This window comes from Equus przewalskii, chromosome 20 (assembly GCF_037783145.1).
Source record: "Equus przewalskii isolate Varuska chromosome 20, EquPr2, whole genome shotgun sequence".
In the NCBI taxonomy this organism is placed as follows: Eukaryota; Metazoa; Chordata; class Mammalia; order Perissodactyla; family Equidae; genus Equus; species Equus przewalskii.
The window spans coordinates 26,543,922-26,557,972 of record NC_091850.1 but is presented as its reverse complement, the minus strand read 5'-3'; the positions used below and the strand labels follow the sequence as shown (position 1 = coordinate 26,557,972).

General features: G+C 37.6%; 1 protein-coding gene and 1 long non-coding RNA gene across 10 annotated transcripts in view; one reads left to right on the top strand and one right to left on the bottom strand.

Annotated features, from left to right (window-relative positions):
- RICTOR (RPTOR independent companion of MTOR complex 2) overlaps positions 1-13,962 on the bottom strand; it is a 112,090-nt gene extending 98,128 nt beyond the window's left edge. For 3 of the 9 annotated variants that reach the window (XM_070586939.1, XM_070586938.1, XM_070586944.1), the window contains exons 1-2: positions 13,854-13,954; positions 13,635-13,682 (exon numbers count right to left, since the gene is read on the bottom strand). In XM_070586939.1, the coding sequence (XP_070443040.1) occupies positions 13,635-13,682; positions 13,854-13,902 (97 nt within the window). In that variant the 5' untranslated portion in view covers positions 13,903-13,954. Of the gene's footprint in view, positions 1-4,293; positions 4,387-6,556; positions 6,599-13,634; positions 13,683-13,853 lie in introns of all 9 variants that reach the window. The other 6 variants (XM_070586942.1, XM_070586947.1, XM_070586945.1 and 3 more) reach the window with 5 other exon arrangements.
- The window catches only part of LOC139077829 (uncharacterized), a 40,696-nt gene continuing 39,421 nt past the window's right edge, over positions 12,777-14,051 (top strand). The window contains exon 1 of the long non-coding RNA XR_011530362.1: positions 12,777-12,988. This is a non-coding gene — a long non-coding RNA (uncharacterized lncRNA). The remainder of the gene's footprint in view (positions 12,989-14,051) is intronic.

The following is a 14,051-nucleotide window of genomic DNA, read 5'->3' as shown; positions in this document are numbered from 1 at the left end:
TAGGTCTGCATCCAGGATGCAAAACAGTGAAGCCCTGGGCCACCAAAGTGGAGCATGAGAACTTAACCACTCAACCATGGGGCTGGCCCCTACTTTGTACTCTTAACAACTTTACAACTTTGATGTACATTTAAAACTACATGCTGTGAATCTAACATATTAACACACATTGATATTTCCACATTAGCATATTATGGAAGTGAGAACCAAGAAATGTTTATCCTCCTCCCTTTTTCTCTATAGAAATACTAAACCAATTTTGGTAATCATTCCACCAATTTAATTAGGTCAACACAAAACTTTCATTGGATTGGAATTCTAATTTTTCCAAATTTTAAACTTTTTTTGGAGATCTGATTATCTATACTTCTTTTTCTTTAAACAGTCATTAAGAAAAAAATTAAAGAAAAAAATTCACCTATTTAGATGTGTTAACTGACTAAAACCTATTAAATCAAAAGGTTGGGCTTGGGGCCAGCCCCGTAACCCAGTGCTTAAGTTCAGTGAACTATGCTTTGGCAGCCCAGGTTTGCAGGTTAGGATCCCAGGTGCAGACCTACACCACTCGTCAGCTGTGCTGTGGCAGTGACCTAGGTACAAAATAGAGGAAGACTGGCACAGATGTTATTAGCTCAGGGCTAATCTTCCTCAAGCAAAAAAAAAGAGGAACATTGGCAACAGATGTTAAAGCAAGGCTAATCTTCCTCAGCTGAAAAGACAAGAGTTCAGGCTTAGGAGGTAAAAGATAAATTCAGAAAATGTTTTAAAATTTTTAAAGAAAGTTGGAATTAGTGTAATGATTCCAAACTCTACTCACGCATATAAATCTACTGCCCAGGCAAAAAGAAAAAATCCATCCACATCATGACACATCTGACACATATAAGCAGACTTGGATTAAAATAACTTTGACTATATACAACACGGTGATACAACATAATATTTGGCATATGAAGTCAGATACAAAAAGTATATATTATATGAGTACATTATATAAAGTTTAATGAGAGCTTCCAGGGTATTGTGATATTCTGAATCTTGATCTGGGTTCTGATTATCTATGTGTTCAATTTGTCAAAATTCACAGAACTGTACATTTATAACAAACATTTTTTGGATCTATGTTTTCTTTCAATAAAAAAAAATTTGAAGGGGCTGGTCCCACGGTGTAGTGGTTAAGTTTGCATGCTCCACTTCGGCAGCCCAGGGTTCACAGGTTTGGATCCTGGGTGCAGACCTACATACCGCTCATCAAGCCATGCTGTGGCGGCATCCCACATACAAAATAGAAGACTGGCACAGATGTTAGCTCAAGGCCAATTTTCCTCACCAAAAAAAAAATCTTTTTTAGTAACATTTAAAGCTCTCTCACTGTATTAGGCATTTTAACATGTAAAAAGAAAAGAGGGTCTAACATCTCCACATATTTTGCAAGGCTCTTAATAACTTACCCCTATCCTACAAATCCAATATGAATACTAAAATTCTATACCCTTATTACTCCTTTCTCAGTAAAATGTTTCATGCCTTTTAACTCATGGTCTATTCCTCTTCATTTAACCATATCCTATTCGTTCGAAGTTGAAACAATGCCCCACTTTCTTTTATTTTTCTCCAGCCCATGCTTATCTCTCCCTTCTCTCATCTCCTTTGCTTTAACTCACCACATAAAGAACACCTACTATCTATATATTTATATCTATGTGCCAAAACTGTAATAAATATTTTACAAGCATTTTATTCATTTCTCAAATAAGTGTTATCTTTTACATAGATGAGAAACCATGCTCAGAAAAGGCAACTTGTCCAAAGTCAAAAGCTTCTAAGAGGCAGGGTCAAGATTCAAATCCAGATCTGCTTAGCTCCAAAGCCCATGTTCTTAGCTACAGTGCTAGACTGTCTCTCTATCGTGCAATTAGCATGTTATTAAATGTTATTTTGTTCATATTAGTTATATTTTGTATCTATTATTTACCTTTAAATAATCCTACTATCCATATTGCATATATATGTATCAACTCTATCAAGTCATATTTCACATGCCTTGACCTAGGCTGAGGCAATAACCTATCTGGAAAACAACCAGGGTGCAAATGTAAGCACTCCAAAAGATGGCAATAAAAATTCAAAGTATGTATCATCACCAAGCTTATTCACTACACGTCACATATATTATTGTAGGGCCCCTTAATTCCTCATAGTAACAGCCTATTTAACCTTATTTTCCATATAATATTAACAAGTTCAGTTACATAGTTTCCATTTTACAGTACAGCAAAAGTAAAAAAATAAAGAATTAAAGGACTGCTAAACATAAGAACAATAATTGCAATGTAAAGTGACAGCTGAGAGCAATGAAACAGCACAGAAGAGTAAAAAGAGCAGTCCAATGCTGCATAGGGTAGTAATAAATTGTCTTCCTCCCAACTCCAACACAGTAATTCATATTCATAATGATGATTCTAGCCAAAGAGAAAAAGTTAAAATATAGTCGATAGATTTATCTTAAGAAAGAAGAGAAATACGTAATAGTTCTAGAAATAATTTTATCCAAAACAGTTAAAATGTATGCTGCAGAGCTCAACCAATAACTTGCTTCCTGAGAGCTCCAAATCAACACTCTTACAATATATACTCAGTTAGTTGTTAATTATTCCAGCAATATAATTTATCTTCTATTGTACTTGTTGTTTTTAGAAAGACTGTAAAGGGTAAAGTGCATGGATTTTAGATCAAACAACAACGAATGCGATCTGAATCCTACCTCTCTCTCTCTTACTGCTAATATGAACTTGGGCTAGTTAGGCAACCTCTGGGCCCCACTTTCTTCACCAGTTATATAAGAATATTGATACATATCTCCTAGATATGTAGGAAGACTAAACTGGGTAATTCAAGTAATGTTTTTAACATATAATAAGGCTCCCAACATACAATAAGGTTCAAAACATTGTAGCTCCTGCTGCTATTTTTTATAATCAAAGACCACGTCTTAAACATCCAGCACCCAGAACAATGCTGGACACATAAGCAGTACTCAATAAATACTTGGTGACTGGCCTATAGGAAGAGAAGAAAAGAGTAAGAGTCTCTCTCTAACAGCATATGGCCAAACCCAATTACAATTACTACTTTTTATTTGTAATACTTATAAAATAAAAGAGTGAAGAATTGTTTCAAAGGAAAGAACTAGGACTACTTAGTGAAAAATTATTTTTTTATTAAATTTTTGGCTAATTTCATATAAGAATTTCATTAAGAAACATAGTTGCTCAATAAAGGAACAAACCACTTTGAGTAAGCTATCTATTAGTAAAAGGTCTGAGTGATGATGGATGACATCTGTCAGATATTGGAGAGAAGATTCCTATTTTGAATGAGAGAGCTGATAAAATAATTTCTAAAGTAGCTTCCAAATACGCTTAAAAATAGACATATTTATATACACACATACCTCCCCCAAATGCACTCATATTCAAGTACCCTATGTGAACACTTAGTGGCAATATAATTATTTACCTTTAAAGTACACTTTTTCTCTGTAGTACTTTTACAATATAGAAACAATTACTGATGTAAAGGAAAATTTTTTCCTAGGACTCAAAAATAAAGTCTAAACTTTTTTAATAAAATAAAATAAGTATTAGAAGAAACAATAACATAGCAAAAGGCAACTGCCACAGTTTTTCCAAATCTCTTAATCTTCTTTTTATTTCCTTTTGAAAAACAACCAGGATCTTTTAAAATTTCTTCCATTTTACTAGGTAAAATAATAACATATATTTACATATTCAAAACAATGTTGAAACATGAAAACACAACACTGAATTCTCCCATGACAAAGGAGAAAAAGGCTATTTTAAGGCTCTTATTAAAATATTTTAAATGACAAACATTTTTAAGACTACGCCAATCTAAAATTTAACTCACTAAAAAGTTGTAAAATCTATGTTAAGAATTATTCTTATACGACACATGAAATCTTATATGACATAAGAATTAATCTGAACTGCTCTGTACCGAGTTATGCCATTCAAAATAACAACCAGAAATTACAACCTACAGCAATAAAATGAAACCACAAGTGATTCTAAATAAATAAGGTAGGAAATAGCTATGTATATTCAAATATCCCATTATCATGATTTTATACTAACATCATATGTGACAGATATGACTAAAAACTTATCTACAACACGTGCTAAATAAAACATTCCACAACATTCGACTTGCCACCTGGTCACACACAGACACTGTCTTATAGCTAAATGTTAGAGTTCACAGCTCACCTACCTCCAACCACTGGAGTCTTCTCACTCTTTCTGCAACTCTATTCCCCTCAGTTTTTCTTTTTCTTTTTCCTTTTTTTTTTCTTGGGGGAGGGGGCTGGTGGTGATGGTGGTATGGTGAAGGTTAGGGAGTGTATTATATAGAATTATGAGTGGAAAAAAAACAGGGCAATTAAAAGTTTTAGTATATAAGGGATGAACATTAAGCATGGAAATAATTAGCAATACTATTTTAAGATGTGATTTCTCAAAGTATGAAACTACTGATAAAAATATATATGTGCACGCATACATCTAAAAACAGTTAAATACACTTTTATCTGGAAGGCTGTTCCTTCTTAGTAAAAGTAAATCACTTGGCAGTCTTCTTTGTTTACAGCTTCTGTGTCTCTTCATTCTTTATTCATTATAAGAAATACATGAAATTACACTGGACTCCGAACAAGATTACTAAAATCCATGCAATTGGCAATTCAGCTTTCATTTTGCTGCTTCAATAGAGCAATAATTTCCCCAAACACTGTTTATCCTTTACCCAAATAAATAACTAGAGGGCTGGGTAGGGTGTCTGGATTTGGCAATGAAACATTCCATGTTCTTCAGGATCTTAATTTCAAATATTCTCTCTCACTGTCAGGCCACATGTTTAAATTTTGAGATCAGAAAATATGGTCATTTTAGTGTGGAAGATAACAAAAACACTACCCATCCCATTTATAGTCTCTATTTCCAAATTGTATACATCTAGAAATGAGTTTGACAACAAATTTGCAGAGCCCTTTGAACATGCAGTATTAATGAAGGGAAGAGGAAACACATATACTACAAAACAATGGAAGAAAAAAAATCATTTATGCTTGGGTTTGGAATGCAACCAAGTATTTATATACTCATAGACACAAGCACACAATTACTTCACAATATACCTAAAACCTCTCAGTCCAGTCCAGCACTACTGTCAAAGGTCAGAAGAGCCCTCATTTGAAACAATATAAAATATAATCAGTCTTCAATAGTCAAGAGATTTATGTACAGAACTCATCACCAACTTTTTCTCAACGTTATCTTCAAATACTGAATAATATGCCAGGAAAATATTAGTTCACAAAATTACATTTTGATTTTTAAAACACTGATCCAGAGCTCTGACTACTCAAATGGTACCCTTTTAGGCAAAGGTCTTACAGGTGTCAACATTTCTATGAGGTCTTCCCTCTAGGTCATTCCTTACCTATGTCCCATTTTTTTCTGAATTCCTCTGGCTTTTGATTCCTGTATAAAAATAACTGGCAGGTACTTCAAATACTACTATCTTATACCATACCCTGATACAGATATATCCCAACTATAACATAAACTCCGTGAAGCCAAGAATTATGCCTTCCTGATTCACAGTAACACTTACTAACCTGATTATACAATATACTCATCAAAAATACGCTAACTCACTTTAACAAACCACTACAAATCCAAATTCTTCTTGGGGTAAAAAATAGCAAAGTAACTAAAGGAGCCAGATTCTTCAAAATCTAGGTGATTGACATTAAAAAACTCTTTTCTATATTTCTTACTAAACTCAATTGACTCCTTAAACAAGATACATTTGAAGCCGTGGTATATCTTCAATTTTATATTTTATATAAATTTTATCATTACCAGGTACATTGCTCAGTTTACACAATCTGGCTAGACAACTTTATAAGAGGAATTTTAAGAATGTACTTATGTTTAGATTCTCTTTCAACTCCATGACTTTGGACATATGAATGTTATATTTAGTTAGTTTTACATAATTATTTTCAATTTAGTTTGGCATCTATATAATTTTATAAGTGTATTCATTATAGAGATAATACTTTAAAAGTAGCTATTCAGCTTTAACCTGGCCACACTAACAAAAAAGCACAGATAATACAAAACAATGGATGATCCAAAAAGCATTAACAGTCAACTCTCAATTATTCAAACGTGGATTACCTAATAAATATTTTAGCCTTTTTATGTCCACTATTCTAATAGTATTTGCTTAGGAAATAAAAACTGATGCTAATAATTCAAATAAAAGACAAGACATCAATCTACAGTAGGGAAGGAAAGAATATAAAATCTTCCCAAGTCACAGAAAATAATGCTATTTAGATTATACATTTAGGACTCTTCTGCCATTATTCACCTTTTTATTAAGTGCAGGTAACTGAGAGTGGACTGTATTTAGCTTGGTGATAGTCAGAGGTACAGATACACAGGCATGCAAACCATTCACTCACCCCACTGTGCTTTTCACAGCCCTATTTTCAGTAGCCTGAGACCTGGGAGGGGGAGGAGGCAGCAAGTCACTGCAGATGATCTCTTAAAAGGAAATTGAGAGTTGACTATAATTTACATTTAAAGTACTATGAAATACCATCACTCCTACACGTATTCATTACTGTTTATGGGAATACTTCTCACAGTGATTTAACAAGGTTATAAATGCTTTCTCTTTAACCTTTCAATATCCCAGAAACATAGTGATAACTGAGAATCACATAGATGAAGGTGAAAGTGCTACACATGTAACGCAGTATGCATTTTAGAGATCAGGAAACTGAAGCCTAGAGAGGTTAAATAGCATGCCAAGATTGTCCTCAGATTAAGGAATAGCAGAACTGAGTCCTCCAGACCCATCTTCACTGCCACAGTCTTGCAGTCCCTTCAGCCCAAAACTCTCCTCTTGGCTTCAGAGATCATCATCTTGCTAATTCTCTTCTGTTTGCCCCTTTCTTCTTATTGATTCCTACGCTATGACATAGGCTCTCTTGAGCTTATCTTCTAACACTCAGATCTTCAGCTCTTTTCTCCACTTAGATTCTTCCCTCTCTCAATGTCCTATACAGAGAACAATCAGATGACAAGTTCTGAACTACTAAAACTTCCATTCCAGTACATACTGCTACCTCTTACACATCTCTGACAGAGTCAGTCACCTGAAATACAAAGTACAAAGCTGAACTCATTATCACCCTCCCAAAATGATTTCTCCATTTCATGGCACCATCAATTTCATTGCCCCTCAGGACTTCAAACTTAAACTGCTTTTATTTTTACTTTCCTTAATACTGCACTACTCCTTTTCCTGTCTCTCTCTCCATTCTTCCATTCAATAAATGCCTCAGTTATTATTATATGCTAGATGCTGGGGAAGAAGCTTAAGATTTAGCAAGGGAAAAAGAACTGGACAAAGAATTGAAATAAGGCAATGGTAAGCGATATTTAGAAAGGAATAAGCAAAGATGTGTAAAAGTAGACAAGGAAGCAATGAATTCACGCTGGGATGGTAAGGAAGGATTTCCAGAAGTGGCATGTGACCTAGACCTTAAAGAATTAGGATTTCAATAAAGAGAGCTGGAAATGGAATTCTAGGCAGAGGAAACAACCTATGCAAGGTCAAGTAAATAGAAACTGCATGCCATGTGCAAGGAATAACAAACAGCTGTCTTTGACTAAAGCAATGATTCTCAACCAGGGGCGTAACACAATCTCCAAGGGGAAAGAACAGGAATGGGAAGGTTGGTGCTTTAGACTAGCAAACTCTCCCCAATCCCTTTTGAGAAGCATTGTGTGTAAAGAAGTGGGGAGTGTGTTACACAACTGAACTATGCAGAGAGGCAGATAGGTTGAGAATAATATGGTTAAGATAGTACAGAAGAAAATAATTCTGAAATAAATCATAAAAGGCCTTCAATGCCAACCTAAGAAATTAGAACTTTATTCTGTGAACAAAAATGAGTGTCTGAATGTTGAGTGTGTGTGCTTTGTTTTTTCATTTAAGGGAATGACAAGATCGATCTAGGTTTCAGTGAAATAATCCTGGCAATCATGTAGCAGAGGGAGTGAAAAAAGGTGAGAGAAAAGAAGATTTTACTATCATCTACATTTGATAACGAGGACGTGAACTAGACCAATGACAATGGAAATAGAAAGAGATTGGATTCAGTAGATATTTCAGAGGCAAACTGAAGGAACATGGCAATTGAACAAAGAGAAGTAGCTCTCTAGATTGAATAATAGAGGATGGCAGCAGTACCTAGAAAGAGAAAAGTGGGTACGCTTTGGGGTACAAAGTTTTATACATCATGACTTTGAGAAATTACCAGACTCATATGCTAATACGTTTTGCAAGTTTAGAAGAAAAAGTCTGAATAAAAATGTGATTATTGTAACCATCTCAATTCATGGATTTTTAAGGCCATGAGTGAAAAGGCTGCTCAGGGAGGTAGCACCAGTAGAAGAGGGAAAGAAGATCAAGGACAGAACCTTGGGGCTCACTTGTTAAGGACCTGGAAGACCAGCCAGTAAACAGAGAAGGAGCAGCATAAGAGGTAGGAAAAGAACCAGGAAAATATTTCACAAAAGTCAAATGAGGAAAGAGTTGCAAGAATAGCAATACTGTAGTGGCTACAAGTGCGTGATCTGCAGTTAGTCACCCACTAGCCCTGTGACCCTGGCTGAATTACTTACCTTTCTGAGTTTCAGTCCTTTAGAATCTCAAAGCATATATCCTCAACTGTAAAACACGGATAACAAGAGCACCTCAGAGTTGTTGAAGATTAAGTGAGAATATATTTCAGTGCCCGGAACAAAACTTTTAATACCACAGTACTACTACTAATAGAATGAGGAACTTAAAAATGCCAGTGAATTTTGCATGAGGTTACTAGCATCCTTTAAGAAACTATTTTCAGGGAAGAGCTGTGCTTACAAGACTATAGCAGTTAAGGAAGAAAGTTGTGGAGTGAAGATAAACCATCCTGTCTGTGCAGCCTACGAAAAAATAACTATTTTGTAATCTTTGTCTTTATCTTTCCACATCTCCCACCATCATCCCATGTCTAGTATAGTATCTGATCCATATGAAGGATACAACAAATGTTTGCTGAACATAAGAAACTGAGCGAGTAGGAAGGAAGAAATGAAGAAGCAAGAGATCTTAGTTCTATAAAGAACCTTAGAGGAAGTAGTACTAAGAGCATAAAATTCCTTTCCATATTAGCCTGGGAAAGGAACAGAGATAGTTCTCTGACTCAGGGAAACACAAGGTAAACATGGATGAACTATACGGGGGAGAGGACAAGAAAATTCAGGTAAGACAGCTTCTACCTTCTTAATAAAGAAATAAAAGTTCTCTGCACAGAGTAGGAGGATTCCAAAGTTAGTCAGGAATCTCAAGAAGACAAATTAGTTAATTCCTCTATTCCAATATATATTCAACTTCATTTCTGTCTCCAACACCCTCGTCTAGTCCCCCATCATCTCTTACATTCTATCACTGGCCTCCTGAGTTGATCCTCTTCCGATTGACTTTACCTTTCCCGAGGTGTGGGAAACATCTCTTGAGAGCTGATGTTTCCTTCCACTATGTCCGCCACTATTCTTATGAGAAGTCAACCCCTCTGTGAAGCTTTCTCTCATCCTCTATCCACCAGATAGTTAATCATTCTCTCCTCTAGGCTATTTCTGTCCCTTGTACAGTTTGATTACTTAATTCATTGTTCCATACTGCAATCACTTCTTTATGTCTGTTCCAATAAAATCCTAAAAGGGGAGTAACATCTTCCTCATCTTTATTCCTCCAGCACATAATTCAGAATTTATTATATAACAGGCATTCAGTCAATGTTTGTTTTGTCTAACTGAAGTGAGCGATTAAACATGAGTAATCTCCTAACTAGAAGAAATCAGAAAACATAAAGTTAGTGTTAAAATTTGCATGATTCAGCAACTGAAACAGTCAATTTTTTAATTCTTACTAATAGAAAAGTAAAAGGGTTGGATAATCAAAATATACATAAAACTCAATACTTTTAAATAAATTATATTCTAAAAAGTTTATTTGAATACAGGTGCATCCATGTCCTTGGAATTCACTTTGAACAAAATAATTAAATTATACTAGGAAGGGCTCACACAGGAAGAATATGGTATCTTTTCAGGTTATTCAGTACCAGGAAGAGATGTACTATTGGACTGATAAAAAATAGACTATCCTTGCAGTGGAACTGGCTAAGGGAAGCCTTTGGGCAAAACAGAGAGACCATTTAATGATATCAATAGCAAATATCAGGGACTTTCACAAATTAAGTAGAGTAGTTGTCTGAACAAAACTGAAAGCAACAATTACCAATGAGTTAAGTGTAAAATCTACTACAATGAAGTTCCTAAAGCAGATCAAAATTAGTCCATCAATAGTTTTTAATTAAAGCACACTATGTATGAACCACAGTACTAACACCAATACCAAAACCAAAGAATCTTAAAACTCTCCTGGGCCTCAAGAAGCTTGCAAGGCTAGCCAAGTCATTATTACTAAGAAATTTTCTAGAGTCTGGGAGAAAAATTCTAAGGTTCTACAAAGTAAAATGTCACATTTTATCTAAAGTACATATAATAGACTGCTCTTTGCTCAGATCTAATTTACTGGTAATCTCAGAGATTACTTTTTACAGTTGTCATATTTAAGAACTCTACTTCAGACAGACTACCATCTAATTAACAGCATGTCTCAAAAAATGAAATCTTCAATACCATAATTCCTTATTAACAGGCTTATAATATTCAAAACAATCATCTGAAATATTTTATTCAAATACTTATTTTATCACGTTTGAAATGTGATATAAATAATTTTGATTTCATAGCACAGGAAGGCAACTAACATCTAGTTAACATCACTCACAAAGTATCAAGTCCTGTGCTGAGTACTTTAATTAAGCACCAGGCCATTTACTTCTTATATTCTTAACAACCCTCTGAAGTTATCTCTTCTTTTTTGAGATGAAGAAACCAAGAGTAGAGCAAGGTCAAATAACTTGCCCCAAATTACCTAACTATTAAGTATCACAGCTGAGATTACAAACCAGAACTATTTGACTTTACAGTCTGCCCTCTTTTCACTATACACCGATGGCTCCTTTAGGAATTACAATGACTATGACCTCTATTTTATAATGAACTTTGTTCCATGGCTACACAACGATTTCTCAACGGTTACATAAAAACAATTAGAATGAGAGCAAACACTGGATTACCATTAAAAAATACATATTTTTGGTTACTCAAACTTTAGCTAAAACATACTGTAATCCAATCCACAAACAGCTGCCTTCAGCTGCAACGCAGACTGCCCCACAGTTCTCAAATTATTACTAAAGTTTAATTCCTCAGGAACTTTCTTCATGTTAGAGCCACAAGCCTTGTTTTAACAATGAAATGTTTGTCAGATAGCAATTTCTCAAACAATACCGTCACTATATAATGAATCTAACTCAAGGTCCTTTTTTCATTCTAAACTTCCTTAGGATTTAGGAATACAGGTCTCATATAACCTCTCATTATTAGTTGTGTATTGCTTTTGCAATCAGTTTCAACTGGCTATGTATATTTTATTCCAAACTGAAGTACATTTTGTCAGGTCCAGCAGAAACAGCATTTTCTGCACTTTTTGTTTTATCCTAGAAATACCTATGGACATGGGTGTTTACTAAATGCTCAGGAAATAAATCATTTTAAATAGTATGTTTACTATCTGTATACTTGAGTAAAATTGGAGTAAACCAAAAGCATCAAATCAAATTTGTACATATGCTTTTTTACGACCCAAAATTTTCATGCCAACCAGAGAAACCACCATATATAGGAGCTCAGCAAATTCGATTTAAAGCACAACTATAACTTACTTCTAGCACCACATCCGAAAAGGCTTTTAACGCATAAATCAGACTCAAGATCTAATAAATGCTCTTTTCACTTCTAAAACATACATGCTCACATATAAATTAAATCACTAACAAACTACATCATTACAGAACTCAAATGCTAATTTTGAGCCCTGTGGGAATTTTGCTTACTTTGTTAGAAAATTTACTAGAAAATCTTTTCCCACATATATTTTATATAGATTTTTCATATCTGTCTTATATATAGTCAAGTTTCCAAACTTACACGTCTTTCTTTCTACACTAATATTCTTATCTGCTGAAAAAAATGTTCCAATTGAGTGTATTACTGATCTAACCAGTTGCCAGTCCTATGACTTAAGCCCTATTATGTTTCAGAAACTCTTCTGCCTGTAAAAGGATCTAAATCACCCAAAACTAAGTCCCTGAACTTTCAGAAAATATTGCTACAAAAATGTACTCTTGTAGCTAAATGAAAACTAGCCTTTTAGTTTATAAAACAGTAATCTTGCATGATGACATACAAAATAAAACAGAGAATGCACTATGCTCTAAATACAGAGATGAGCCTCAACAATGCGTCTGCGTCTAACAAATGCTGCAGATAATGGCAAGTACAACATAAGTTAACATGTTTTTTCATTTTACATAGAATGTTTACGACGACTTTCTTTTAACTTCCTAAAGTGTTTTTCACATCTCAAAAAGGAAACTGATTCTGTACGGCTGAAGTGGGTTACACTCTTAAGCTACAGCCGGTGTGAAAAGCGACTTCTTCGGAATCAGTAGACCAAATCCTGTTTACCGTGGAAGAGAAAAACAAAACCTTGTACATAACTACTAAATCTTCAGCGAGATCTTGTCGCGCGAACTCCAGTGACTGATGGAAGATATACTGGCCGGTAGCCGGATTAGGTCCTTAAAAATATAACCGGGATTTACCCAGTTCCGAAGGTGTAAACAAACCCATCGCCACTGCAGAAGGTAAACAATGAACCTGCAGAGCGGGTGAGGGGGCGGTCTTTGCCAACTACAGTCCCAGCGGCCAGGGAAAGGGAAACAGGAGGGAAACACGGCGGACACCAGACACTCAGCAGTAAGGTTTCACTACCGAGTGATCAAGGCTGCGGGTCCCCCAGGGCGGTGGGCAAAGAGAGGAGAAGGCAGCAGGAGCCCAGCAGGTCCAGCTTCTGATCGGGGGGACGGGGAGGGCAGGATGTGGTCGCTCTGCCCTCACACAGCCTCCGGCGACCCAAGTAGCAGCCTCGACTCCCTCCGGTCGCCCCCAGGCTTCGGCGGCACGGGCTCCGGGATAGGAGAAAAACGCACCCTCGGGGATCCGGGGGAGCCAGAGGGTCGCCGGGGCCGCCGAGTCCCGCTCGCTGCTTCCCGGCACCCGCAGCCCCCAGAGGCCCGGAGAAGGGCTCGCGGCGAGGGAAACGGGCACCGGGAAGGGGGATGGGTCCGAGGAGGCGGCCCCGGGCTTGGCTCCCGCGGGCCGGCAGGCGGGGCTCGGGCTCTGCCTCCCGCACCCCCGCCGGTCCCGAGCGGGCCCGCCCCTGCCCACGGCCCCCAGCCCCGGCTCCTCCCCGGCTGCGCCCTCGCCGGCGCCCGCGGCGCCCCGCGTTACCTCGGGTCAGGTCCAGCGGGACGTTCTCCTCGCCGCTGTCATTCCGCCCTGCGCGAAACAGACACACAGCCCCAATTAGGATTCGCTCGCAGGCCAGCGGCGGCAGCCCTAGCTCCAGCCAGCGACCCGGCTCGCTCCCCCCGCCCAGGGCCAGGGGGAGGCAAGTGCCAGGGGTGGCTGGCGCCGGGCGGTGGGGGGTGAGGGCTGCAGCGGGCTTACCTCGTATTCGGAGGTTCTTCAGCGAGCGGCCGCGGCCGATCGCCGCCATATTGACGGGTTTCAGTCACAACACCGGAAACCTCGCCCAATCGCGCGAGAACCCCTTCCCCTCCCCGCGCGCCGCGCCCGCCCCCCGCGGCATCGCCCCCGCCCCTCCGCGGCGGCGGCGGCGGCGGCAGCGGGCGGCGGGCGGCGGGC